The sequence below is a fragment of the Styela clava genome, chromosome 2, assembly GCF_964204865.1.
Source record: "Styela clava chromosome 2, kaStyClav1.hap1.2, whole genome shotgun sequence".
In the NCBI taxonomy this organism is placed as follows: domain Eukaryota; kingdom Metazoa; phylum Chordata; class Ascidiacea; order Stolidobranchia; family Styelidae; genus Styela; species Styela clava.
The window spans coordinates 23,180,622-23,208,300 of NC_135251.1; the positions used below are offsets into that span (position 1 = coordinate 23,180,622).

A 27,679-nucleotide genomic window follows, 5' to 3' on the forward strand; every position below is an offset into this window, starting at 1 on the left:
GAAAAATAAATGTTTCCCTCTCTTCTGCGCTCTTTCCCTCTCTTCTGCGCTCTTCGCGCTCTATTCAGTAAGTAGTAAGACGGTTTACACATAACAGCACTCGAAATAATAATTGACATCAGCACTATACAGGATTTTTAGCCAAGATATGCCAGTTTAGGATTTTGTTGGGAGTTCGGAGGCAATTTGATGAAACAGTGGTAGCTTAATTCAGTATTTACAATAGGATTTATTCATATTAAGAGAAACAAACAATTTGTTAATCTTCAATTACATTGGCTATAATTATGTCGAATGCCTCTGTTTTAGATATCATTGCAAGATTAACAATTTAGGTCTTAAATATAGTATGATTCAATGAAAAACTTGGTTGAAATGACAACACTGTGATGGAATATTCTCACAGTTTATTGTTTATTGGAATTTTACTTGCACATCCTGACAAACAGTAAAGATGGTCATCGTGACATCTAGCTCAACAATCGCCTCCGGTGTTACCACCTCTGCAGTTCATAGCTTGACATCGGTTAATACATCTGTTACCATGTCAGCGGCATGGACTCCCAATTGCATTGGACCACAGTCAGGCAATGGTAGCCCCATGGATTTGTCATCATCAGCTTATCAAATGCTCCTCAAACAAGTTGAAAGTCTGAGGAAAGAGAATAGCTCATTAAAAGCGGAGCTTAAGAATAACACATCACATATAAGCAAGCTTGAAAACGAGGCTTCGAGAATGAAGGTATGTATCTCAGGAGTTTAGTATAATATTCGATCATTTTTGTTCTGTACAGCTATAAGCCCAATTACCATATGTATTAATTTGTTATTTAATTTTAGTTGTTAATGTGTATACTTATTTAAACTGATGCCTCTCAAATATATTCAAAATTATTGTAACTAGGTACTATTATACATTGAAAAGTTGATTCATTTAATCATGGAATTTAAAATTCACTTTATGCCTTCACTCTAAGTATCATAATCAGTAGCCTACCAACTTTTGTGTGTTCTTCACTGTGTTCTTTAGCCTGTTCCTGTTGATTTGTTTGTGCCTTATTATCCCTTATACTACATTACAATTGTAGGTCTTTAGTTCAAAAGGGTGAAACTTGAAAGCCAATGTTTTGAAAAAATGAGAGAAAAAACAAAAAGTCTTCAACTTTTCATTGAAATACTTATGGTGAATATTGTTCCAAACTATAAATAAACACCAGCTTAAAAAGCACCTGTTTTTGTGATATTTTATGTGGACAGCCACATTTCAACATTTCTTGATTTACCTTTTAGGCTATAAAATTTTTATTGTGAAGTACTAATTCTAACATATATAAATTAGTGTATTCAAATAAAAAAATATTCAAAGCGTATGTTCACAAAATCAATGTCCTTGGTAACCCTTACATCAACACAAAATGTCTGCCTTTTACACATAAAAATATGGCGCTCCAGAAGTATGTGTACCAATATGGAGGTAACTAATTTTGTTTGCCTACTTTACGTCACGTTGTGTAAAGGGACTGAAGTCTATGGGCAGGGGGGATATTCACTTGGCTAACACAGACAGTCCCCGAACTCGTAATAAAAGTAAAATAAGGAAAATTGGAATAAACTTATGGCCTAACCTTAACCTGGTACGCATACTATGGGATTACCAGAAATAATTATCAGTTTACCAATAAATGTTTTTTTTTCAAATTTAAGGAAACGGTTTAAATGTAAGCATAAAATTCTCGTGGATATGTCATTTAAATGCATAAAATCAATTTTCTGATTTCCAGAATAGGTTTTAGTATTTTTTTCTCTTATTTTTGCCTAGTCTAAACTTTCCAGACTTTCATCTCATTTTTTATTAATAAGTGACCTGCGACTCACATTTTTGCATTCGATTGATGAATAGTCCCATCGGAATTCAATTTCCCCTTCAAGATTTATTTTAGAAAAGTTCTTTGTCTCGAATTTTTATTAAAAAAAGTTTGTGGTTTTCGCTATTGATTTTTTCCTGGATCAATACCTATTTCCTTTCCCCTAGTCCCAGAGCATTGCATTTTAGTTATAAATTATTCATCTAATGCATAGTAGGCTAACATATGGGCGAATTTTTATTGAAGTGTAAATTAAAGGTGAGGGGGTTCTGCCTGTCTTCAAAAATGGCCAAATAGCGGCAGATTTGGTTTAAAATAGCATAGAATGATGGATAAAATAACAAATAGATATTGAAAAAAATATGAGTAATTCAATATGTAAGATTCAAGGTAGTCGGTTGGTATTTGATGCTTTTCTCAAGTTATTGAGCTCTAGAATAAATGAAGATATTCCAAATGATGTTTAAATGTAACAGTATACATAATTTCAAGAAGAATCAATAAATTAAGCCAGGTCAGGATTTACTGTCTGGTTCACTGATGACACTCAATCTGATATATATCAATGTAGCAGATTATAATGAGAATGAGGTTACTGCATGACTTTGAATGAAAGGAGATTTAAATAATAATTTGGAATCTTCATTGAACTTATACAACAAATTCCTAACTGCTTCCATATTAAATTCAATTATAGTTATGTTTACAGGATGATATTGTGCTGAAATTTGTCAAATCGTTCAGGTTACTTGGTTGCTGTTTTCAATCCCAAAATCTGTGATGATTGAAAATTTACTTGTTTTTAAACTGTTAATTTTATTTTGATATCTTGACTTTCAACTTATATGCATATGATTTTCAATTCTATCATTTCAGTAAAACTGGATTTAATTTTTGTGAAACTTTGTACCTCCCACAAGAAACCTTTATAATTTATAATATTACAATATATATATATATCAAGTTTCTTTCAATTCTGTTTTATTTTTTGATTTTTCCATTGTCAAATATTTCAATTTTTATATCTGAATAAATTTTCGTGATATGACTTGTTAACATACCACTTACCAGAGTATATTTTTCCCTGCAGGACATGGTATTATTACTTGGAAATCCCATCATTGGTAATGGATCGGAACACGATGCACATCAACTAAACAACAGCAACTATATGCATTATGCAGAGGCAAGTTTTCCCCAAGATGAAACTTCTTTTGCTGGAGATATAGCCAGCTCTAATACTGTTGGTCAGATACACCCTAATGCTCTTCAAACTCCTTTGAAACTTCAAAACGGAATGGACCAAGAATACAAGAAACAAAGGCCTGAGTTTCTTTTGGGCTTACGGCAAAATCCATATGGACAACATTCAGTCCTGCATCATAGTGCATTACCTGGTTCTGTGAGCCCGTCACCCACAGCTGCTGTAGCCGACGCTATGAAAAAGAATTTGTTGCCTTTGATAGCTGAAAGGTATGATTATAGCACACCACTAATGCATTTTTTTAAATATTTTAATGGGTTGCAAGTACAACTTTTTGTATATTCTGTAGGGCCAGTATTTATCGAACCATAACTATTGAAGAACAAACTAAGGATTTCTATCTTAAACAATTGGATGAATTAAAATCAAGATTGGATGGCGTTTCGGATTCAGATAAGGTAACATTTTTATATGTTTTATATTCATGAAGTCATGAAATTTTCAAATTGAAAAGAGATTTTTCGATATCGTATATAAATTGTTGGACCCTAAAGGTGTATTAAACGAAGGAATTTCAATAACCTATAAAGCCTGATCAAAATAAAACAAACCTGGTTAAGGCTCATTGAAAACTGGCTTCATGTCAAAATTGATAATCACTGGTACTAAATTTGATTTCTTTTTTATTTACTAATCTTATCTATAACTATTTGAACATTAAAAAAAATTGTCTTGTTCAAGAACTTATTTTTTATTTAGGTGTAGTACAGTCTAGTTATTTATGAGTGCTTTACAGCCCTTTATTTGCAAAAAGTTACTTATAAATATTAGTCATTGTTTAGATTATGAACCTTTGTTGAAATGTTAGATTTTCGTCAAGTTGAAGTTGACCCAGGTAGTAATTTCCATGAAATGTGGTGAAATTGAAGTAGCAAATTATAAATTTCATACATGATTATAGCTTTCGATATTGGATTCTATAAATAAAAACCTCAAATTGTCTGCCTTTTTTTTTAATATGCAATAGTTAATGTAGAGAACCTAGGCACACATCTGCCAAAATTATAATTCAAACCTGTAATCTTAGGAAGTTTACTATGTAATCTGCTCGTACTGTTATAGGTCATGTTGTCCGATAAACGAGTACCCACACAGTTTTTTTTTTAATTTTTGGAGGTGAATGTTGACAATATTGCTTTTCATTTTTACATAAAATACATCATAGGCTATTCATTTTAGTACAATCAATATATATTATATTTCATTATTTTTCCCTTCCAGAAATTAATTAAAATTATCCAATGATATATATACACAATGACTCAAATACTAGAATAGGAATTGCCTTCGTTTTGTCAAAGGTATACCGGTAATTATTATTGAGAGTCTAATTTGCTGGTAAAAATGTCGTGAATTGATGGTCAAGTTTTCTTGCTTACCAAGTTCAAAAGTTTAAATAATAAATAATCTGTTTTTTGCCGTTTTCGGTTTTAATAAATATTTTGCCAGCAATTTATATTAAATGACAGCGCACCAGGAAGTTTTATTGAATCTTTGTTGAACTATAAAGTTTTATCCTTTCAAAATTTATCAGAGTATTGAAATTTCATTGTTGAAGTGGTTTCATATTATTTTTGAGCCATCTGAGTAAATGTTTGTCTATTTGCTCATATATATAGTCACCACAATAGTCTGTCTACGGCTCAGGTATTTTTCCTTGATTCTACTCAATGATAAAATATATGAAAAATCTCATTTTTTCCATTAAACCGTCAATTTATAACTATGAATTTTTAATTTAAAATCATCAGTCAAAAGGGACCAATATTATTTAATTTCAATCGTATAGTATGATTTGTGAATGTCATAAAGAATTTATATCGGAATATTCAAAATATGAATTTCAACCATTTTACACTCAAAATTTGACTGATGTGTAAATATCTTCACTTTTCTTTGTGTTAAAAATGGTGGTACTGGTGTACTGATGCATGATTGTTCAATAATCATTCTATGGACCTAATATTTACTTTCACATCTTCCAGTCATACTTGTGAAACCACCTACTTGTGTGGTCTGACTGACAAGGTCAAGTAAAGTGACAACTAATCTGTATTCGTTGTAGATGAACTTTCAACTTCACTTGTTTTGATACAAACTTGGTACATCCATCATTTTCAAAAAGTTTAATTCATAGAACTATATGCGACAGCAAGTAACAGCATTTGTGGTACATGCATATTAGAAAACACATAACACAGACGTAGTTTATTTTTGTGTGTGCATAGCAGTGAGGCATGAACTTGAATCACTGTGTGTGGTCTAGCCATTTCATTGCATACTGACATCTCGTTTTGATGAATTTATTGTCGTGTGATTCCACATTGCCAATAAGTTATCTATGGCAGATTGTTTCCCAAAAAGTTCGATTCAACTTGGCAATCTGTCAATTTAAGTGCTTTAGGCCTGGATGAGCAAGGTCAGTGACTTTTTTGGTAAAAGGTGATAACTAAATATTTTCAAAATAATAACAGTTTTCAAAGACCAAGGACAAAACAAGGCAACAAATCGAAACGGAAATTGCAAATTTACAAGAGAAAATGGAACAAAATTTGGGTTCAAGTGAAGTTATGAAACAAAGATTAGAGGTTGGATGAAGATGATTTATTGTATTATTAATATTATTTGTTTGACATATGCATAGTAACCTTATGATAGATCTTGGGTTCGGTGGGCTAGTGGTAAAAGCCTTATTTCTGACTATGATGGCATCACAAGTTAAAATCTCAGGTTCTAATCCCATGCCCACCATCTCATCTTGGGTGGGGTAAACTGGATAGGAAATACTGAACCGGAAAGATTACGGTTTTTTCAGGATTGATTTCTAGTATTCCAGAATATGAAATTTGTTTTATGAAATATTTTGAAATTTTCAATTTGTATTCAGGCAAGAATCAAACAGCTTCATGATATAGATAAAGAAATAGTCAATGTGGAAAATCATATAAGAAAATTAGAAATGACGCCAACATCACCAAATACTCCTACAATCTCTGCTCAGTCTCATCCACCTAATGAAACAGGTACTAAACTAACATCTATCAGCCACAGTGGTCTGGGGGATAGCGAAGGCATTGCAAGGCAATAGCGAACCACTTTACCTAGCAACAGCTGCCTGTGCAGAGACTTATTCAGAGCAAAATGTTATCGACATGCCAAGCGCCAAAATTAGAATTAGCTTCAAATAATTTATGACATGCTATTTTTCTTTTAGATTTTGGCACTTGTACGAAACATGCATCGTTTATGCGAGGAGGTACTGGGTTTACTATAACTTCAACTCAAACACCCAACTCAATTTCGGAAGGAATAATATATGAAGAAGAATTTTCATCTTGTGATAATTCAGCTTATGATTTACAAGTTTCAACGAGCAATGGAAAAACATCAAGGTATCATGCTTCCTTGGTTTGTCAAATACCAGTTTAAGTTAGTTGGATTTTGTTTGTACATTTCATCTCGAATAGTAAAGGCACACATAGCGCCCAAGTTCGCTGTCCTGTAGACAATGAAGCAAATAAATAATGTTTTTTTTATTTAATTTTGTTTTAATTTTCTCCTTCAGAATCGTGCAAACTATGACATCGTGTATTGCTGGTCGTATTACACAAAATTCATTGCCGGCATTATCTGAATTCACACACGCTGGAATTCATCCGCATGACTCTTTGTTATTATCGAGAATAGATCCAGCCGGTCCGGGAAGTTTGGAAAGTTTACCTTCTCAGTCTGATATTGATGATACAGCGAGCATGCATAGTTTCACTACCTCACTGCCCAGGCATTTTCAATCTTCTTCAGTCGGTCCTAAAGTAAGTCTTCAAATCGTTTGTCTGATGAGTATTTGAAAAGATTCCTGTTCGCTTGCTATGATATGCTACACATAGAGATCTGTAGTATGTGAATCCTTTCATCCTTGTTTGTCATTAGCATTTATTATCAACAGCTGCACCATCACATTTATTAAAGAAAATTTTTGACCATAGAATAGTTTAGATTATTTTCATTCTGGAAAACTGGGATCGAGTAGTCAGATTCCGACTAAAACAAATTTTATTCGAATTAGCTAAACTGTAAAAAATTGAAAATAAAATATATTTTGGTTTGCTTTCGATATGTAATTCGCAAGTTTGTATATCATTTAATTCATGCAAATTCTCTATTGAACATGAAAAAATTTAGAATAAAATCGACTAGTTGGAGAATGTATTCATAATAATTCATTATTCGGTTTGGTCACCCTGACATAGACCTACTATTTGATATACAGTACATAATACAACTGTAATTTCTTCATTTATAGAAAGACAATGTTCATTCACCAACATTTTTACAAGCTAATAAAGAAGAATTAGCTGTGAAAATTTCAAAAATGAGTAAAACTGCAGAGGGATGTTTGTCATTACGTCGTAGTGGGGGCGTATCTCTGATCGTGCAGGTATGGTGTTGTTGTAGATAAATCAGTGTGGAATTTCCCACTTCAGATGATAATATTTTCAAATTTGATATAATATAGAATGTCCCTAGTTTAATACACTTTTTCTCTTTTAATCTGAATCTGTAATCTGAATAAGCAAGAACATAAATTTGATTTTTATTAGAAATAATATCTCCTCATATCCTTTGGTGATATAATATTGATGGTATCAGCATTCCATGACATAATGGGATGGTATTACTATGTGGAAAAACAATTGCTTTTGTCTGGCGTGGTACTGTACTTTTTCTCATGTTGGTTTTAGCTGTAAGTATTTCCACATCAGTTAATAAGCATTGTAAATAGGTATATTTACATTACTATATCCAGTAAATAAATATTGAACCTAGAAGGAATGTTTGAATGTTTTTTACAGCGAAATTTACAATTTACAACAACATTAAAAATTTATTTTTGTGCCAATAGCACATAGGAAATAAAGTAAACACGGAGGTTGAAATATTCATATTATATTTTTAACAATTAGTCACTGTACTACCGTTTTTTGATTAAAATTTGTTATAGTGGTTGAAAGTTTATTTTTCACCCATTTGACTAATAATATTTTATCGCATTGCAAGTTGATGTGCTACCTTCATGGGCTATGCTATGTTAGTTCTCCACAATGCTTGTTATTAAGAGTCTTAGTTGTAAATCCAGCTCTGTCTAGTGATCCACAAACATCTGGTCACCAAACATCAAGGCAGTTAAATGTTGTAGGCATTGCTGAATAATAACAACCATTCCAAATCCAGTTGTTTTTTATTCTTCAGTGACATTTTTCTTTATCTTATTATAAAGCGGTTCTATACAACAATGAAGGAATGTATAAATTTATACACTGAAGTATGAAAATTCATTTTTATTTAACCCTTTCTTTATTCTTGTCAATCCATTTCAGATTATTCACGATGAATCTATTTTGAGCTTGCCTCCATCTTGGTCAGTCCCATCTAGCCCAGGCTGTATCCCAGCTATGGTTGCAAACATTTTGAAATCAGCAAAAGAAAGAAGATTTAGCATGCTACAAGCACTCAAGAATATTGGTATGTATTATACCATTGGTTCATCTTATATTTGTTTAAAATGTTAAAAAGTCTAAAATGAATTGGATGCTCGAATTATTTCCTATATCTATCAAATTAGTGTTCATATTATATTTTCTGCATTTTAAGAATCAAAGTCATTGAGTGAACATTGTCTTCAATGTTTTTCTGTCAGCATGACTTATTTAGAATTCATTTCACATTTCATATTCAAAATTATTATTGTAAAATGTATTCGAAATAATAGATTATTTGGTTTGGGATATGTTATTCTATAAAGTAAATATGTAAAGTTTGTTTTGTATGGATATAGGTCATCTAATGGGTGGAAAGTTGGGGTTGTTTCTATTATTTGATGACCACTTTTATTTGTTTGCACATTCCATATTTACACTTTAGTATTATGATACTGTTGGTAAATTCACTTGCGTGAAAAGACTGTAAACTCATAAAATGGAGAAATTTTTATCTTAGTAATAATAATAATGTGTTATAAAGAAAATTATTTATTTTAATAAGCTATCCGTAATTAAATTGGTTTATTCAAGTTATTGAATTTGACTCAGCTCAAAAAAATTTCAATATTACAGGGTTTTCATAAAGTTCTGTGATAATAGTTTCTTTTTTTTATGAAGTCAGTTCTCAATATATCTTAACCAGGTTTATTTTAATCATTTCGTTTCAAGTTTTGATTGAGAGATTGATCTATGACATGCGTTGTTCGCTCAACACAAGCTAGCTGTTAGTTTATTGTAACGTCATAGGCATAGATAATGAATAGAACTCAGGTATAGACCTTTCAACGCAGAGGGATTGGAATTACTCTCACCTAACAGATTAATCTAAATTAAAAACTCGTTTCGCGGGCCGCACACCATTCAAAATTGGCACTTCTTCGTGGGCCGCACAGTTTTTTCTTGTGGGCCGCATTTGGCTCACGGGCCGCAGGTTACACACCCCTGACTTATATTATATCGATTAGTATGGACCTTTGGTCCAAATTTGAGGTATATGATGGTAAACAAGTTGAATTCTAAGGTATTTATTACTATTCTTTTATTATCTTTTCAGTTCATTGTACAACAGATATGAGAACGAAAATTGAGGTTGTGGTTTTCAACCACCTGGAATTTATTCAAGGATATTGTGAACTGCTATTTGAATTTTGGGTCCATGCTCAAACTTTGCAGAAAAAACCTGATCATACAAAGGTAAAAATAAAATGTTTAATATATGTGAATTTAGTTTGGCTGTCATGGCTTATTTTGCCACGATAACTGTAGGGCAGATGCGATAACATTCTATAGAGAAATTTCATTTTCAATTCTTTGTTTTAGTAAAATAATCTCAAATATTACGCAGCCTTCTCTTATAATACAGTTATTGTAAATATGTGGTAGTTTTGCATTTTGAATTCCAATGCATTTGATTCTGTGTTATAAATTTCCACAATCTGACATTTTTCCTTTTTAATAATGTAAAAATGTAATTTTTAATTTCTGATACCTATTTTAGAATATTTCAAGCCCAAATTCTGTCAATGGACACACAGAGAATGGAAAAGATGTCGCAATATCTGATATCAGCAATAATATTAACAAAACATATGATTTCAAAGCTGGACTGGTTATGGTTTATGATTTTCCTGTGTCAAGAATAAGCACAATCATGAAACTGTCTCATAACGAGGCAACAAGAAGGTAAGGGCTTATGGTTCATAGCTCAATGGAACACTATCTGTAATAAATTTTTCTGTTTTTTTTCAATTAATTACATTCTGAAAGATGTGAGAGACCTTGTGCCAGATATGGAATCTGATCTCTTCAAATTTTTTATGTTTCGTTTTCATGCCTCTGCTCCGAACAAGTCTTTGTATTAGGTATTATTAAAAATGTAAGAGCTACCATTATTGAAAAAAAACATGTATCTCTCTAGTTTGGTATAACTCACACGATTGAGTACATTCTGGTTGAAGTTGTGATCATGGGGTACAGTTTAAATTCGAGATCTCAATTCTGCGATGCTAGCACAGATAAATCTGACTGCAACGCCATCATGTCCAATATATTAATGATAAAGCTGCTGTAATTTAATTAATCACAATTATTTTCAATTATCAGTTTCATCTCATGAAAATTTTTTTTTTCTCGTTTCAAACTCTCATTTTATCCCTCTCTAGCATTCCTGTAATCAACGAGTTAGGAGGTTTATTTGTTGTTGCTGAATTGTTTATATTACACTGCCGATGCACTGCATTCATTGATCTCGTACAATCAACTGTTGGTATCGAACCTCCTAGTCCTGATGTTGTTCAACTTCAATTACTACGAAGATTTGTTGGATTCGCTTTGATAAATTTGACTTTTGGAGATGTTACAAATAAGGTATTATTTCTTTTATTTGAATTTTCGAATTTTCAAACATGTTGCAAATTCCTTAGGTAGGTGTAGTTACAACAAAATATAAAATTTGGTCTTTTATTTTAAATATCATTACTTGCACCTGGAAAAACTTGTTTTTGAACTATCATAAATTAATTGGTGATGATTTTGACATTTTTTACAGGCGACTTTGATTCAGATGCCTGGATTGATTGACACGGTTATGGCACAGATGAGTATTGAATCAGAAGAAATGCAACAGGTATATAAATAAACTCCACAACATTCTCTGGTATTTTTTGGTGGTATAAATTCGTCTCAGTCTAACTATGTTGGATTCGCAGGTCAAAATTCTCCTTTTCGTTCCTAGTTTATTTTTAAACATATATCTCAATACTCCCAGAGCCAAGTTGTCTTTGTTTGTCCACAATGAATTCTTAGCAAGCAAGTTCATAGCAAGGTTTGGAACAATATTTACTATTACTCCCTTATATGAGATGTCTGTTTTTTTTATTTGTCATTAGAGTTTCCATTTGCCTGACAAACTTCCCTCCTTCCACGACACGTATATTTTTTATAATACAAGTCATGGCACATTTAAAAGAAAATGTGACTTTATTAGGATTAATAAATAATAACAAGTAAAAGTTCTATATGCACATTTCTGTTTTCATTGTGATATGTTAGCTTATTTTTGTGCACATAAAAGGTTGTTGAATATCTGATAAACCTAGTCACACTTTTGTCTCAACATTAATCTTTATTAACAGATTTGATTATTTTATATCAAGTTCTAAACAGGCATATTGGATGTAATTTCATAGTAAATGGAATAATATTTTGTGACACACTCGAAATTATTTTGCAGTTTGGGAATCAATGGTGTAGATTCAGACGCTTACTTGCAGTATTGCACATAAATAACTTGAACTTGATTTCCATGCTAAAGGCAGGGCGGATCGATTATCTTAAAGCAGGCTATTTTTGGTATTACTGTGGTTACACTTATTCGTGATACCTGATCTTTGATATCTAGAAATTCAATACTTAATTTAATTTGAGACACTTTCCTGTTGGCATTCGTACCCTTTCACCCTTTTACCTAATCTTAATGAAATTCCTGTCTGCTATACGATCCCCTAGGAATTTATCATTTATGTATTTGACATATGTTAACTGATATTACAACGAAAGTCACGAGCAGTTCAGTGCACTCTGGTTACCCTTGTTTATCTGTGTTATTAAATTTGTCAAGCAATGGCATCTGTCTACCTTATTCAAAATTTATGTAATTGTTCTCCACAGAGGGTACACAAGGTTTCTTGTGTATTGAACTACAAGTCCTTTCTCCTTGTCCACTTCATATTTCGGGTCCGTTTGTGGCAACTGGCAGTTGTCACAGAGATACTTAAACAAGATAGTAGTAAAGTTATGACAACTTAATTAATCGTTCTTAGTTGTGATTTATAGCAGGGGTGTGCAAAGTTCGGCCCACAAGATAAAATTGTGCGGCCAGCAGAGAAAAGGCAATTTTGAGTGATGTGCTGCCCGTGAAACGAGTTCTGGTTTAATCTGCTGCATGCGAGTAATTCCAATTTCTAAGCCGATGATGTTACAATGACCTAACAGCTTGTGCAAAGCGAATAACACATGTCAAAAAATCAATTTTTGTGCCTGCAACCACCAGTAAGCCTATGTTAAATTAAGGTACTTCTCGCGGTTCCACCCAGTTATTTGTATGTGGCCCTTCTGTATTAAAGGTTTCACACCCCTGATTTATAGAATGAAATTTACAATAATTTATACGTTTAGAAAAACTAACACCAAACAGTTTACTGTCCTGATTACCCATGTTAAACAAATGTCCAATTGAGTTTGTTTAAATTTGTTTAAGTTTGCTAAACTGACTTTGTTTAATGAATGAGAAGTTCTAAATAACTATTTATGTATTTTATGTGTGTAAATGTATATAAAATTGGATTTTCTCCTTTTTTGCATAAAATACGCCTTCCGATCAAAAAAATTACTGTTTTAAAAAAGTCAGACAAAATGTTTGAATTCAAAACTTTATATTGAAAAGATTTTTCAAATGTCAATAATAATACTCAGTCATTTGTGCTATATTTTATTACCCATAACAGTGGCAGACATGAAAATCCTAACCTATAATCTTGAAATACTATTGTGCCACCATATCTCCTATAAGGCATAATAAACAACAGTTTAGCAGACCATAAACTATTTTACGACCTAAACCCACAATCTTGTTTTGTATACATAAATTTTTTAACTAACTTCCAAAGAATTTATTGCTCTAACAGTCAATTGCTTTACGATGTCTTTTTGGCAGATGGTGCTCCTTTCTTGACAGTCTGAGTTCAATTACATAGCATTATGCATGAACTAATGGCCATTGGGAAGAATGCTACCAAAGATGCAGCATTCACAGATGTTCCACCCATAATAAAAGTCGATATTGATTTCTGTCGTCTTTAATATTTGATGCCTTCGTGTACTAACTTGCGTTGTAACGTTCCCCTAATTTTGACCTCAAGAATGTTTACCCATTGACTTGAGCAATGCTGTAAAGATATTGGAAATACTGTTTAGCATTTTGATTTCCCAAAACACTGAAATTTGTTTGTTTCAAAGGTTTATTTATGTAATATTTACTTCTAATCGAGCTTTTCTACATCCGAATACATTTTAATAAAAGCCACAATTTCCATTTTTTCGTATAAAAATTTCTGTCAACCCACAATATTCTAATTAATGAAATAGCAGAATTACCGACTAGTATCCGACTATTAAAATTAAAATATATAATATTAATTAATTTATTTGTGGAGTTTAAATTCAACTTTTTAATTTGCCTGACGTTCAACATTTTCTATTAATAAGTAATACACAGCGTGAGTAGGTGACCCAAAAAAAAACTCATAAATTTTTGGCCATCTCTGTTTATTTTCATGTCCTAATTTATTATGTTTTCTCTCCGAAGAAGGCCCTAGTAACCGCTTCAGACATATGGTATTCAACTTTCCCTATTTAAGATCATTATGTTTATACTTATCAGCAGAAATATACTATAAACCAAGCATAAACTTTATCACATACCGGAAATTTCTCCTTGGATAATTCCACCTCAGGGTGCATCTGCATAATACCTCGATACAATTTGTTGTTTAGTGTTTGTATAATGTTTTTGTAATCCTGATTTATTATCCTCACTAATTACACCTTAACCTTTGTAACTCACTCTGAGATGGATTTTCTGCATTTTTTTTTGGTTTTTACACTATATATGCAAATTGTTAATAACTTTAGCATTGAAATTGGGTTCACAATGTGGGAATTAAATATTGTCCTAAGTAACCGTATAATATATTCCATATCTTCTCTCGCTCAATGTTTGGCTTAGCATAGTGAGAATGAAGTTTTATTATCAAATAATATTTTTTAATCAAATTCCAAAATAAGGTTTCCTTATCACTTTGTTCACATATTACCATTCCAGTGGTTAGCTCATTAATTCTAATGTACATGTAGGATAGTCCTGGCCAGATAGGCCATTGTTCAACCTAAGCTGAGAGTCCCACCGAATTTGTCTGAATTTTGATAGGCTATACCAGAGGTGTGCAACAGTTTTTGTCTGTGGGCCATATAACCAACTTCAAACAACTAGCCAGGCCGTACAAAAAATGTTGTGGGAAAGGCAAGTAAAGAGAAAGGGACTATCGCTTAGCCTTACAGTGAAAGCACCAGGCAAAGCGGTGAAAGATTCAACGCAGCCCAGAGCAAAAAAAATCGAATTAGGATTTTATGCTCGATGGCGAAAATCTGAGTGCATACAAAGGGCCACACTGGATAGCTTGGCAGGCTGGGTTGTGGCCTGATGGCCGCCAGTTGCACACCACTGGGCTATACCAAACTGAAAAAATTTCCTCTCAAAACCCGGAATATATTCCTGCATCCATATGAATTTTTTATATTCACGAAAGTATGGAACATATTAATAAAGAATAACATATTTTTCAAAGTTTTTCGATAGAAATTTTCTAACATTGGAAATACCCCTTTTTGAAAACATGAATACAATATTTACATGACAATATTTTTGCAGTAACGAGGTTTTATTATCTTTCTTCAGGTGATGGCAAAACTAGTGAGAAATCTTTCATGGCAACCTGATGAAAAATGCCAGGATATACTGAGACAGAAGAACCTTGTTTCCGTGTTGATGAAATGTGCATTGAAATCGAAACGAGAGGATACACTGAAAAGTGTTCTCAGTGCATTATGGAACTTGTCTGGTCATTGCCCAGAGAATAGAACAAGCATATGTTCAGTAAAGGTACTTACCTCATTTGCTTATTTAATCTGTATGACTCAGAGACGCTGATAAATTCTAGTACGTTAGTTTTTGTATGTAATACAATTTGATTGCAAAGTAGATGAAACTAGATTATTGGTATTCGTTTTTTTTTTTAAACGTCAAACTTTTATCAAATTCATCTCTTCAGCTGCCCTTGGGGGGAAATATCGGGCGTAGGACATAGGTTTTGAAGCTTTGTTCTGTTTTCAGGGTGCATTAGCTTTCTTGGTATCTACACTGACATATCGAACAACAGATATTATTGAAAGTGGTGGAGGAATTCTGAGAAATGTCTCAAGTGTTGTTGCCACTAATGAGGAATATAGACAGGTAGTCTTTATTTTCAGAAAGGTTTACACATTTCATTTTTGATTCATAAAAGTAGGGCTATAGTTATAAAATTTTTGCACTTCAATAAAATGTTAACTAATACCGATATGGACCTAATATCAACTCCTAGATTGATACAACTCTTGGTTGGCATGCATTCACGATAAGTTGCTTGCTTTTGTTAAATATGTTTCACCCTTCATTATTACTGGAAATAGGAAACTGCCGACTTATTTTTAACATTTGCCAATTTTCGCAATTGTGCTAAATATTGAGGGTTCAAACTTTCATATTTGAATAATGTATAAAACTGTTTGTAATGGAATTTTTTCTAACAACTATACTCTCATAAATATACATGAAAGGATATAAATATTTCTTGAATCTTCAGATTCTTCGTGATAAAAATTGTCTTCAAATATTGCTAACCCATCTCAAAGCAGCAAGTCTCACTATTGTCAGTAATGCTTGTGGAACTCTTTGGAATTTATCTGCAAGGTCAGTGATATAAGTTGTATTGCGATATAGTTTTTCCTTCCAGTCCAACAAGGGTGGCAATGTCAATATGAAGTGATTTTGATCCTTCCAAAATAAAGTAGCAGTAGATATTTGTACATAGTCTTGTTGGACTGAACTGCATATAAAAAGTGTTGTAAGAAAGGTTGATATTGGTGTTTAATTAATTTTTTTAATAATTTGTATTCTTATTTAGTATAATTTGCATCAGTTGCTATTTTCGAAAAATGAATATTTGTGTTCGATAAATTAGCTATGAATCATCTGAGATGCTAATATTAGTCTCATTTCACTTAGGCAAAAGCAATACAGAATTATCCGATTTTGAAGCAATTACTCTTTTGAGGCAATGTTATCTTATCTGAAGAAGGGTCTGATCTCATTTTTATTTGTTTAGAAATGCCCAAGATCAGAAGTTACTGTGGGATTTAGGTGCAGTGCCGATGTTACGAAATCTGGTTCATTCTAAACACTCTGTGATCGCACGAGGAAGTAGTGCAGCGTTGCGAAATCTTATCTCTAACAGACCAGGTTCAGCGGCCGGGCCTGAATCAGAGAAAAGTGAAACTGTAAAGTTGAAGGTATGCATTGTCGTTACCCTCATTAATTAATGTTTGACAGTGTTTTTACTTATAAAAACTTGCAGTCACCATCACCAATAGCCAAAATTGAATGATTTTACTTTTTAAGACAACCCTGTTCTGTGGAGTTATCCTGAGTTTATGGGTAATCCTGAAATGTTGCGAACTGCAGATGCGCTGAGCCATATTTATTTTGTAATGAAATTATTCGTGTATTTTTTTCTAAAATCAAAAATAACGGATAATAAAGCAGCTGCTGACTGTTGGAATGAAAGATTCAATTTATGTTTGATCTATTATAAGCAGAACAGCAATGCGAAAATGCCGCTAATAATTTCAAGTCAAAATGTAAATTCATTTAAAAAGTATGTTTTATTGCTTTTTATGATGTTTTATTTTATATTTGTTTTAGGCAAGGAAACAAAAAACTGGCGAATCGTATGATGGCAAAAAGAACTTACCAGAAATTGAAAAATTTTCACCTAGACATCATGCATGGTCCGGAGCTAAAGATAAAATGATGTCACCTGGTTCTGTGATAAGCCCACAGAGACATAGTATGCAGGTATTGAGTGTGTACTATGCTGATATATTTACCATTATTAGCGTTTTTCATAGCCATAGCAGTTTTTAGGTCTTATTGACCAATTGATCTTTGACAACTAAGGTTCCGTAATTAAGGATGTTCATAGTCTGAAATCGAATAATAATTTTAGGTTCTTCTACTCTGTTAACTGGTAGAAAATAATAATGAAAATAGCAAATACAAGCATTAAACAGTATTTCCACCATCAGTTTGTCTGACAGAAGTGACAGTTTTTAAGCAATATTTCTCAAAAGCAAGGATTCAATAAATAGTCCATTTCCCAAGCATAGATATTTTATTCTTTCCGCTACTTTGTGAAGTGGTCAATAGGATGACAAAATCCTAATTATATTGATTTGGGTGATTGATACACCAATCAGCTATGAAAAATTTACACCTCATTCCTTCACATCATTATTTATTTTAGGAAACCTCCAGTTCCAGTCCTGTGCCTGATTTGGAGAGAGGAAGGCGATTTCAGAAAGGCGGTTTGCATTATTCCGGTAGCCTTGGAAATCTTCCCACCGACTTCAACAGCGAAAACTTTTCAAAATCTCAAAGCAATGGATCCAAATATATTTCCTCTGCTAGAAATAGTAATTCTTATCCAGACCATTATTCATCAAACTCCACAAACAATAACATTGCTTTTAGAAATGCAACAATGCCTAATACAAATCAGATTCGAAGTGGTAAAAACATTCCCGCTTTTACATCTGTTGCTGCCGCCGGTGGAATGTTAAAAAACGTCATGATGTTTAATGATCAGATGCTGCAGTCTGCTCAAACACCCGGACAACAAGCTACCAATTCACCACAATCTAATATTTCGCTCAGACAATATTTTCAGCTCATCGCAGGGAAGAAACCATTACCACCATCAGTAGGTACCGGTCTTGGAGCATCTGAACAAAGCCCCTCGTACATGCAAAACGCTGGTGGGTTTGGGGGTAACCCGTCAAATACAAACATACCAACTCACTTGTATAAAGTACAAAACATCCCGAATGTACAAAATCAGTTTTATCCTGGTTCTGGACATTTGGTAACCCCGGGAGCAACCCAGACACGAATTCCGCAGTTACAACAAGCAGGTGGTCAGCTGACGGTTCCTCACCCGCAAAGAATGCAAAAATTAATGCAGAATACTATGACTCCTAATAAGCCTAATGTTTTACCCAAATGTACAGAAGATTTAGTCAGACGTTTACAAGATGTGGAAGAAGATTATGACAATGATGACGGTCCTGTCAACTATAGTTTGCAATATGGAGATGAGCATATGACACCGGGTATCCAAAGCCCAAGAACTGAAGAAATCTACGAAACTGCTGCTATTGTTAATCAAAATTCAAGAACAAGACCAACTATACATGATTCTCATTCCAATTTTATGCATACTGGCATACCATCTGCATCTATGAATGGCCCTGTTACTAAATCTGATGGTGGCTTATCGGGCCTCAGTTCGTGCATTGGCAGTACCGGAAGCAGTGCTCAACAACGTCAAGATGCAAGTAACAAAAGACTTGCAACTGTAGTATCAAGTGAACATCCTGTTATTGATAGATCAAATCCATCGTTACCTGCTGCATATAACAGCTTAAGATTTGATAATGATCTAGATTTTGATGATGAGAAACCAACAAATTTTGGTGCCATGTATTCTGAAGAACAACTTTATGAACCTATACAACATCAATCGATGGGTATGATGCCGTTTTCAGAAGTCGATCAACCACCTTATCCAACAGCGGACCAAATGCAAACCAATCTCAACATGCAACAGACAACTGCTACGAACAATTGTCAATCCACAAGTGAGGCAGCACTGGAAGGCAAAGAACAAGATGATAAGTTTGATACTGGTGCTATCACTCCCGGCCACTATTTTGGTAATTACAAATCTGGAAGAAATAGCGGGATAATGACACCCAGAACACCGATGTATGAAGATACCCCGATGATGTTCAGCAGAGGGAGTAGTTCTTTGGGATCTGTCAGCGACGGTGAATCCATACACAGTTCCATTACAAGCGAACCAGGATCTCGAATGCTGAGTGGTCGTGTATCTCCAAGTCATTTGCCAGATAGTCCCAGTCAATCGATGCCTGTGAGTCCAAGAAGATCACCTCGACCACGAACGCCAGTGGAACCTCCTGACGATGATTTTGATAAGTCATCTGAAAAAACACTTGATTTACCTAAAACTGGAATGTTAGTAAATAACTCTGTGAATAAACCGCCAATGTCTGAGCGAATTGAAGATCGTCTATGTAAAATTAATCAGCCTGGGTACATTACATCTGTTCCTAATAAAGATGAAATGAACGTTTATCGATCTGAAGGTGCCATGTCTGTAATGACTAAATTCAGTGATCTGACCATTGACAGCGGCGATAAAATTTATCCTCTGGAAAATGATCAAGGGGTCTTGAGTAAAGTACAATCACCAACAGGGTCAAGAGCTTCTTCTGTTAACCATGCCAGTGATGTTCAAAGCAACTCTGATAACAAAATGGAGAATTCTGATTGTGCGGATAGGAATCATTCAGCTCGCACTGATGAAGACTTTTTCCACCCAGGACAACGAGCTGTGCGTCATGCTGGTTACATTACATCGTTGCCTACAAATGATGAAATTAAAAATTTCGTGCATGAAGGCACACTTTCACCAATGACCGCTTTCAGTGAAATCAGTGGTTTGCAAGAAGATAACCGTGGTTTTCAAAAAAGTACCGGTAGTGTGTTTTCTGTTCCAAATTCTTCAAATTCCAATAAAGTTGGACCTCGATCGGTTGCATCAAATAAAAATTCATTTGCAAGTCGTTCATCTGCAACTGGAGCCTCTGTGCCACCTCCTCCACAGACATCAGGAAAGGATGTTGTAAAGGAGGGAGACCAGGAAGAAGGGGATTCAAAAACGTCAAGACATCCGTCAAATTTTTCAAGTGTAACAAGCCCTACTTCTCATTCTATTAATGGTGCTGACGAGGATCTTGGTGACGATTCCGACAGTCTTCCCAGTTCATCATCGGACGATGATGATTTGTTACAACAATGTATTCAGCATGGTCTTCCGAAAAAAAGATCATCTCAAAAATCAATAGGTCGTAGTTCGTCATCGAAATCATCTAATCGTAGTAGCAGGTCATCTCGTTCGAAAGATAAGTCCAATAATTCTCTTCCAACTCATTCTGGCAATAGTCAGGTTTCGCATGAGGAAAAAGAAAAGAAACAGCAAGAAGATCGTCGAGTTACAAATCCGTCACCTGAAGTCGTAGCGGAGCGCAAAAGAATCGACATAAAACAGAAAATTGAATCTGCGAATCAAAAATTAAACGGAGTACACATATTGGAATACATGGACAATCTTATGATGAAAGTGGATGATACTGATAAACCTGGAACGTCACATAGTACTTCTAAGATGAAACAAGTTATCGACAGTGCAGAGAAATTACAGCAAAGCTATAGCGTTAGGAAAAAGATAAAAGAAGATGAAAAGCACGCAAATTTAACAGAAAAATCAAATTGTGATTCACCAAACCACTTTACCACTATGAAAATGCCCAAGACTACAGGCTTGCTGCCTTCAGAACCCCCACTCCAATTGCAGTCAAAAATGAGAATTCAATCTTACATTCGTGAAGGAATAACAAGTTATGCTACAGAAGGAACCCCAATAGAAATGTCAAGAAGTACTTCTCTGAGCAATTTAACCATAGACTCGGAACTTGGGGATAACATAGATATGACAGGAATAAAGATGATTAGGACCTCACATTCTGTGTCGGACATTAAAGACTCTTCAAATGAGATTCTATTCGGAAATTCTGAGGGTGTTTCCTCGCAAAAACCAGTTAGCAGTGTTCCCATGCATGTACGAAGTACTAGTTTAGGTAGTTCAAACTGTTCATCTCCTGTTACCAAAGACAGTCGCGAAATCTTAGAAGTTCTCGGACAACAAATCGCGGATTTGAGTCTTTCAACAGCGGAATCTGTAGTGAAGGATCCAGGATATACAACTTCACTTCCTCACACTGACGAAATATTTAAATACGAGGCTGAGGGTTCACAAGGTGGTGGGACAATATTTAGCGCTCTGACCATTGACAGTGACACAAAAATTGCACCAACGATTCCTAAAGATGATAATACAGCACAGCCCAATTATCCACAAGAAACCAATGTTTCTGAAAAAGCATCTCCCGGTGAATTACAAGAGGCAAAAGTTCCATCTGCAATACAGAGAAACAATTGGATTAATGATAATTCGTTAGAAGTAGATGACAATCTTTCTGCTTTAAACAGTCGGGTTAAAGAAAACGATTGGCAACAACCATTGATAGCACCGCAGTTCAATTCTCATTATAACAATGAGAATGACAATCTGGCCATGAAAGAAGAACAGCGAAAATACACAGTATGATCTTATACATTTCTGCTTTTATAGATTATTCCCTATATAAACGTGGTTTTCATTTTGCTACCTCCTATCAGCAAAGTAAACAACTAAGGTGGTGGTAAGGTCTATAGCAAATCATAATTTAATACAATTTTCAACCATATTAGCTAGCAATTGTGTATCTATATTGAAAAGTCTGGGGGTTTGAAAATAACAACGCAATAACATGTTAATTGAACTACTACTTTTTTTACGAATTTAACGAATTTATCCAATCTGAAGCAACCTTGTAGAAAAACATGGCCTGTGTTTATTAAATATAGAAATTACAAAAAGTACAGAATTAATAACAGGTGCAGTAGCTAAAGTTGCACATTCAAACATCCTTTCCTGCTGTTCCATGATATTTTTTATTCTTAGATTGAAGATACGCCACTATACTTAAGCGGTCCTGGATCCCTGAGTTCTTTAGATTTTGGATCTGATGATGACAATGAATTACTAAATGCATGTATAACATCAGCATTGCCTGTTGATAAGAGAAATGCTAATCCACCTCTTCCTGTAAGTTCGATTCAAATGTACGATATTTCTGACGTATCAGATTCAATTTGAGACTGTATGTACTCTTGTCTTCAAAATTCTAACAATTCACCATGTTCTTTTAAAAAGTAATTCTATTGTGTTTAGTGTGCTTGTTTAGTATTATTATAATACATATTTATGCACTCATTATAACTAATCAAACTATGCAAAATTCTGCATATGATGTGCTTGTATCGTTAGCTAATCATACTTTATTGATGGAACGAACAACTGAAACCGTTTTGCGCTTAGTCGGGGAGAAATAAACAGATCCAAATTAGACATAGGGAGGATGGTATCGAAAAAGGTTGAGAACTATTGGTTCAAGTGTGTATGTTGAACACATAGGAGGAAAGATGAAGCTAAAATTGTAAAAGATATTGTAGATTTGTGGCAAAATGTGAAATGCATGCATTGTTGGTTGTCTCCACCTATAATAGCATTATTTTGTAAGCAAGTGAATAGTGAAAAAAAAAATTAATAATGTTACAAATGTACAAGAGCAGTGAATTCTTTTTCCGTAATTACTCTCCCAAATCATTTAAATTCTTTTCTGACGTTTTTTTATTCATTGAACCATCTCCCTCATTTGTAGAGTCAAATACTCATGATGCAACAACAGTCGAACAACACTGATCCTCATGCTCGAATAAATCACGGTGTTCCTGATGGAAAAGTTGATAGTCCAACTTCTCAGCAAATACCTTTTGTTATCCCAACATTGCAACAACAGAATTATTCAGACAGACTGCAGGTATGGTAGAAACATGGGGGAACATTGTTTTTTTGTGGAGTGGTGCTTGGTTTAGTCATTAGTTTACACTGTTATCCTAGATCTCCTATAAGCAGACATAGAATATTAAGCTGTTGACATGTGAGAGATTGCTTGCTTCTTCTATTACTACTATTTCAAATTTTAGACAAGGAAGATGATATTTCACCCTAAATATTGCGACTTTTTTCTTATTCATGGATACACTTCCACATGATATTTTAAGGAATCTCTTAAAATTTTGAAATCCCACTCCACATACACAAATAAAAATGATTAACTCCAGCATTCCCCTCCCCAATTTTATTCTTCCATTTTTTAAATATAATTTTAAACTCTAGAATGTTTTACCCTAATATTTAGTCATCTGAAATTGTGAATCTTAAACATAATAGCGTGAAGAGAGGAGTTGACTTTGATGACCGTCTGGCTGTATCACTCCCTCTTGTCTATAGCAAACTAATTTATTACTTGTTATCATTTTTATTATTACAATGACTGTTATTTTATTTTGGTTAGCGAAAAAATAAATCTCTCTCTTTCAACATTTCACTGCAAATTATTTTAGTTCTATGTCCATATATTTTAGTTTGAACATTGCATTTTTATTTTATGCATTTATCATTTTTCAACAGATGAATCTGGATCCTAATATTTCTTCGGCATACATCCAGTCGCCGAATGATGAACAATGGTCACTCATTCAACGTGATGCAGATGCCCTAGCTGTACGTCTGATGCAACAATCTAATCAACAAACATCTACTGATCGAATGAAGTACTCTCAGGATATGCCTTTAAGTTCCAGTGTGTCGCTGTCTCAACCTACAGAGGGATTTTATAGATTGTCAAGGCAAGCTTCGATGCAAGATTCAGATCTGTCGGTCAGTTCTTCAGTGCTTGGCGAACGCCATTCTTATGATGTTTCTGCTAATCGAGTAAAATCACCACATGATAACACGATACAAAATCGCTCTTCGGGACCGAAACATCAAGGTGATAAATTACCAAATCGGTTAAAAACTCAAAATGAAAGAAGCTCTAAAACTGATAAAAAGTATAGCCCAAGAAAAAGTAAAGACTCAAGTGCAGTACGTCGTACTAGAAATCATCCATCTCATGCTAAGGATAGTTCTTCAGGCAGCTCGTCCTCGTTTAGACAACCAAAGCATCGGAATCCTAGCAGCAATACAAGAGGCGGGGAAATGTGTGGTTGTCATGGTTCCAAGCCTCGCTATTATAACCACGGCCCTGTTTCTGCATCAACCAGTCATTTAGTTGACGGAGTCAAATCTCCAAGTTCAAGACCAAGAAGGAAAAGTACTAATTCCGCTTCAAAAAACTCAGTGGGGGGTTATGAGCATGTATCACATCATCACCACCATCAGCAAAAACCAAGTCGGCCCAGAAACCAAACTAAAAACTTTTATCACCCCAGCGTGACTCAACTTTACCCACCTCTAAAAGACATGGTGGGGGTTTTGGAAGGGGTCGCTTCTGTTGCAGCGAGAGGAGATAAGGTGGTTGCTGACCGAAATCCATCCCAATATTCTGGTAACCACAGCAGCCAACCTTTGAGCAAAAAATCTTCAAGCTCCTCCTTAGTCCGTTCTGCAACATTTATCACAGAAAAACCGAGCCAAGTTTTACTGGAAAACATGACTCAAGAAGAGAAAGATCATTACACAAACAGTTCTATGTCTTCTTCTGTTTCACCGTCCCAATCTCAACATTCTTCTCGGAGTGCTGGAAACCCTAGAACAAGATCTCCTAACAGTAGTTCCCAAAGTCTCAAAACACAGTCACGCAATGCAGTCTCTCGTGGTAGCACTCACAGCCTTAAAACCCATTCCACTATTACTAAAGAAACTACAAAGCAGAAAGGCAAAAAGAAAAATCCACCTGCTGGACAAGCCAAACCAAAGCATAATAAAGTGTGGAGTGGAATAAAAAAGCTTCTTTCACCCAGTGACGATGCGTCTAAGACTCCTGTTAACACCATCCCTAGTAAGAACAGCACACCTTCAAAATCCAAACAGAAAAAGGATGCAATAAAGGGGGTTAAAACACCAACTAGACATGTTAAAAAGTCTGCTTCTGAGAAGCTGCCAATTTCCAGTGAGAAAAAAGTGAAGCAGTCTAGTAATATGAGAACAAATGAAAGTGGATCTAGTCTTTCATTGTCTAGCAGTAGTGCAAGTAACGCATCAACTTCAGACATAGAAGTCACAAGTTCTGCTAGCACGAAGATGCAAGGTAATGTTACTCCATATGGACTTTTACCTAAGTCTCCGTCAGTGAATGCAATAATGCGTCGCACATTGTCTACAAATATTCCACAGAGCCGTTCAACAGGTATTCTGGATCAGTCAAAAGCACAAAAACCATCTGGTTCTTCAGTGTGGAGGCGAACGCCACCGAAAGTCGCAACCAGCTCTAAAACACAGCAAAGTTCAGAATTGCACACTCGTAGCGGCACACGAAACGACACGTCAAAAAAGTTGATTTCAAGTGATCAGCAATTTATCAGTATCAATCGAAAAGCAACAATAGAATCTGAAAATATTTGGGTTTCAAAAAAGGATTTAGCAAACCTGCAGCATGAGTATTCACCTCATTCTGTAACAACAAAGTCGAAACTTCCAATTCCACAAGGTCAGAACCCAATACAAACCAGTGATGATGCTATATCAGAGGTATAGTGTTGTTTTGTGTTCTGTTTGTCGGCTGTCATATTGATGAACTGTGAATAATTACTCTTTATTTTTACGAAATGTATGCAACTGCCAACTGCAACTGAAAAAACCCTGTCCTTATTCGTTTTCATTACCCTACTTCAGAGTATGCGAAATCATGATGCACTTCAATAAATCATTCATAGTAAGGAAATATAATATGTGAAGTTTAATATGGCTTGTCGTTCATAACGTGACTGCATGTTCGTTATAGCAACTCATGCTTTTCTCATAACGTTAATTTCAACAGATTTGGGCATTAATTGTGGGTAGAAATAACAGTTTTTCAAAAAAATGGATTGATATGTCAAATTGCTATCTGAAATTATCTTATGGAGCACACTTCGGGAATAACTACTGCTCAATTTAATCCTGGTGTTGCGATTATAAATATACTTGTCCATGTATATTGACATTAAACACTGCGTCCATTCATAATCTGCCCTGCTGATCGCTTTTTTTCATCAAGAATTTCCCAGAGCAACAAATAATCTAATAAGAGAAATATTAGTATGGAAAAGTAATTGACAAAATAGGAACTAGACATAAATTTGTTAATGTTGTTATGGAAACTGTAAATAATGTTTGATAAAAAATAACTTAAATGTTGCTGATCACATTTCAGATTCGAGCCATGATAATTGTTACATCCATATGACTTGTGAATGTAGTGAATATTGTTTGTATTATCACTGGTTTCTTCAGCTTTCCATCCAACCCTGTGTAGGTTCAGAGGCTTGAATCCTGTAAGAGAAAATTATGTGTGTGAGGATTGCTGGACTCCTCTCTATATAGGATAGTTCACGTAAACGCTGGTCAGTTCTGTCTTCATTCACCATCAAGTTAATGTATTGAAACAACTATCTAACTGTCCCTATACCCGACATGGACTGGTAACCGGAGGAGGTGCTGTGGCCTTATTATCAACTTTCCTCTCACTTAGGATAAATATGAGAATCCTAAAACCCTATCCTATCTCAACTTTAGTACAACATTTTCATTTCACGCAGGTTACAGGAGAAAATCATAAGCAAGGTTCCAGCAATTCACCAGCATCGGGGTTTCAGTCACCGCCACGCACTCAGTCACCGCGGATTGTACAGCAAGTTGCACCATTCAATTACCGTCCCTCACCACGACAGAAGAATTCAAGTTATTCTGAGGAAGTTGTAAGAAAGAAATATTATAGCAGTAAAAAAGTTAGTCCTGACTGCAAACAAACATCTGTATAAAATTAGATTGTGTTTTTGAATTCTATCTTTTTTTATTAATGTTTAGCTGTTCTCACTTCTATTTTCAGTTTTTTTTTTTTTAATTCATATACAATTTTCATACAGAAACTGTATATACAAAAGGATATGAATTGTGCATACTTTAAAGTTGCCTTAAAGGGTTGTTGTATCAAGCGATTTGTTAAATCAATTCAGGTTTCATTCGTTTCTATTGGTGCTTTACTCTATCCTTTGTTATATGGCGGTACATTTTTACAATCATTTCTATTACAACGATTAACACCACACTGCTTCATACATATTCATATTGCTTTGTATTCGATCTATTATAAGTTTACATAAGTGCTGAGGCTTTCCTTTTCCAGTATTTTACTATGTTAATTTGTTTCTATATGTGTTGTAAAGTTTCATATTTTCTCTTTATGCCATAAATGAATGTTATTGAAATAATCTGTCCATGTATTTATTTATTACTGCATCACCGTTGTGCTGCTATTGTGCTACATTCTATATTACAATACCTGTT

The 27,679-nt window shown here is 34.3% G+C and overlaps 1 protein-coding gene across 2 annotated transcripts; it reads left to right on the forward strand.

Annotated features, from left to right (window-relative positions):
• Positions 1-310: 310 nt before the first annotated feature.
• Positions 311-27,679, forward strand: LOC120336871 (uncharacterized). 2 transcript variants are annotated; one of them, XM_039404640.2, is made up of 23 exons: positions 311-742; positions 2,956-3,338; positions 3,419-3,527; positions 5,604-5,717; positions 6,017-6,152; positions 6,344-6,521; positions 6,695-6,941; positions 7,433-7,567; positions 8,508-8,652; positions 9,724-9,863; positions 10,168-10,352; positions 10,832-11,036; positions 11,218-11,295; positions 15,184-15,387; positions 15,619-15,738; positions 16,130-16,236; positions 16,652-16,835; positions 17,248-17,400; positions 17,849-21,847; positions 22,250-22,393; positions 23,010-23,168; positions 23,822-25,882; positions 26,932-27,679. In XM_039404640.2, the coding sequence occupies exons 1-23, from the start codon at positions 455-457 to the stop codon at positions 27,151-27,153; spliced, it is 9,696 nt and encodes a 3,231-aa protein (XP_039260574.2). In that variant the 5' UTR covers positions 311-454; the 3' UTR covers positions 27,154-27,679. The 2 variants fall into 2 exon arrangements, with proteins under 2 accessions (XP_039260574.2, XP_039260575.2); XM_039404641.2 differs by having other exon boundaries at positions 23,822-25,841; positions 26,932-27,091.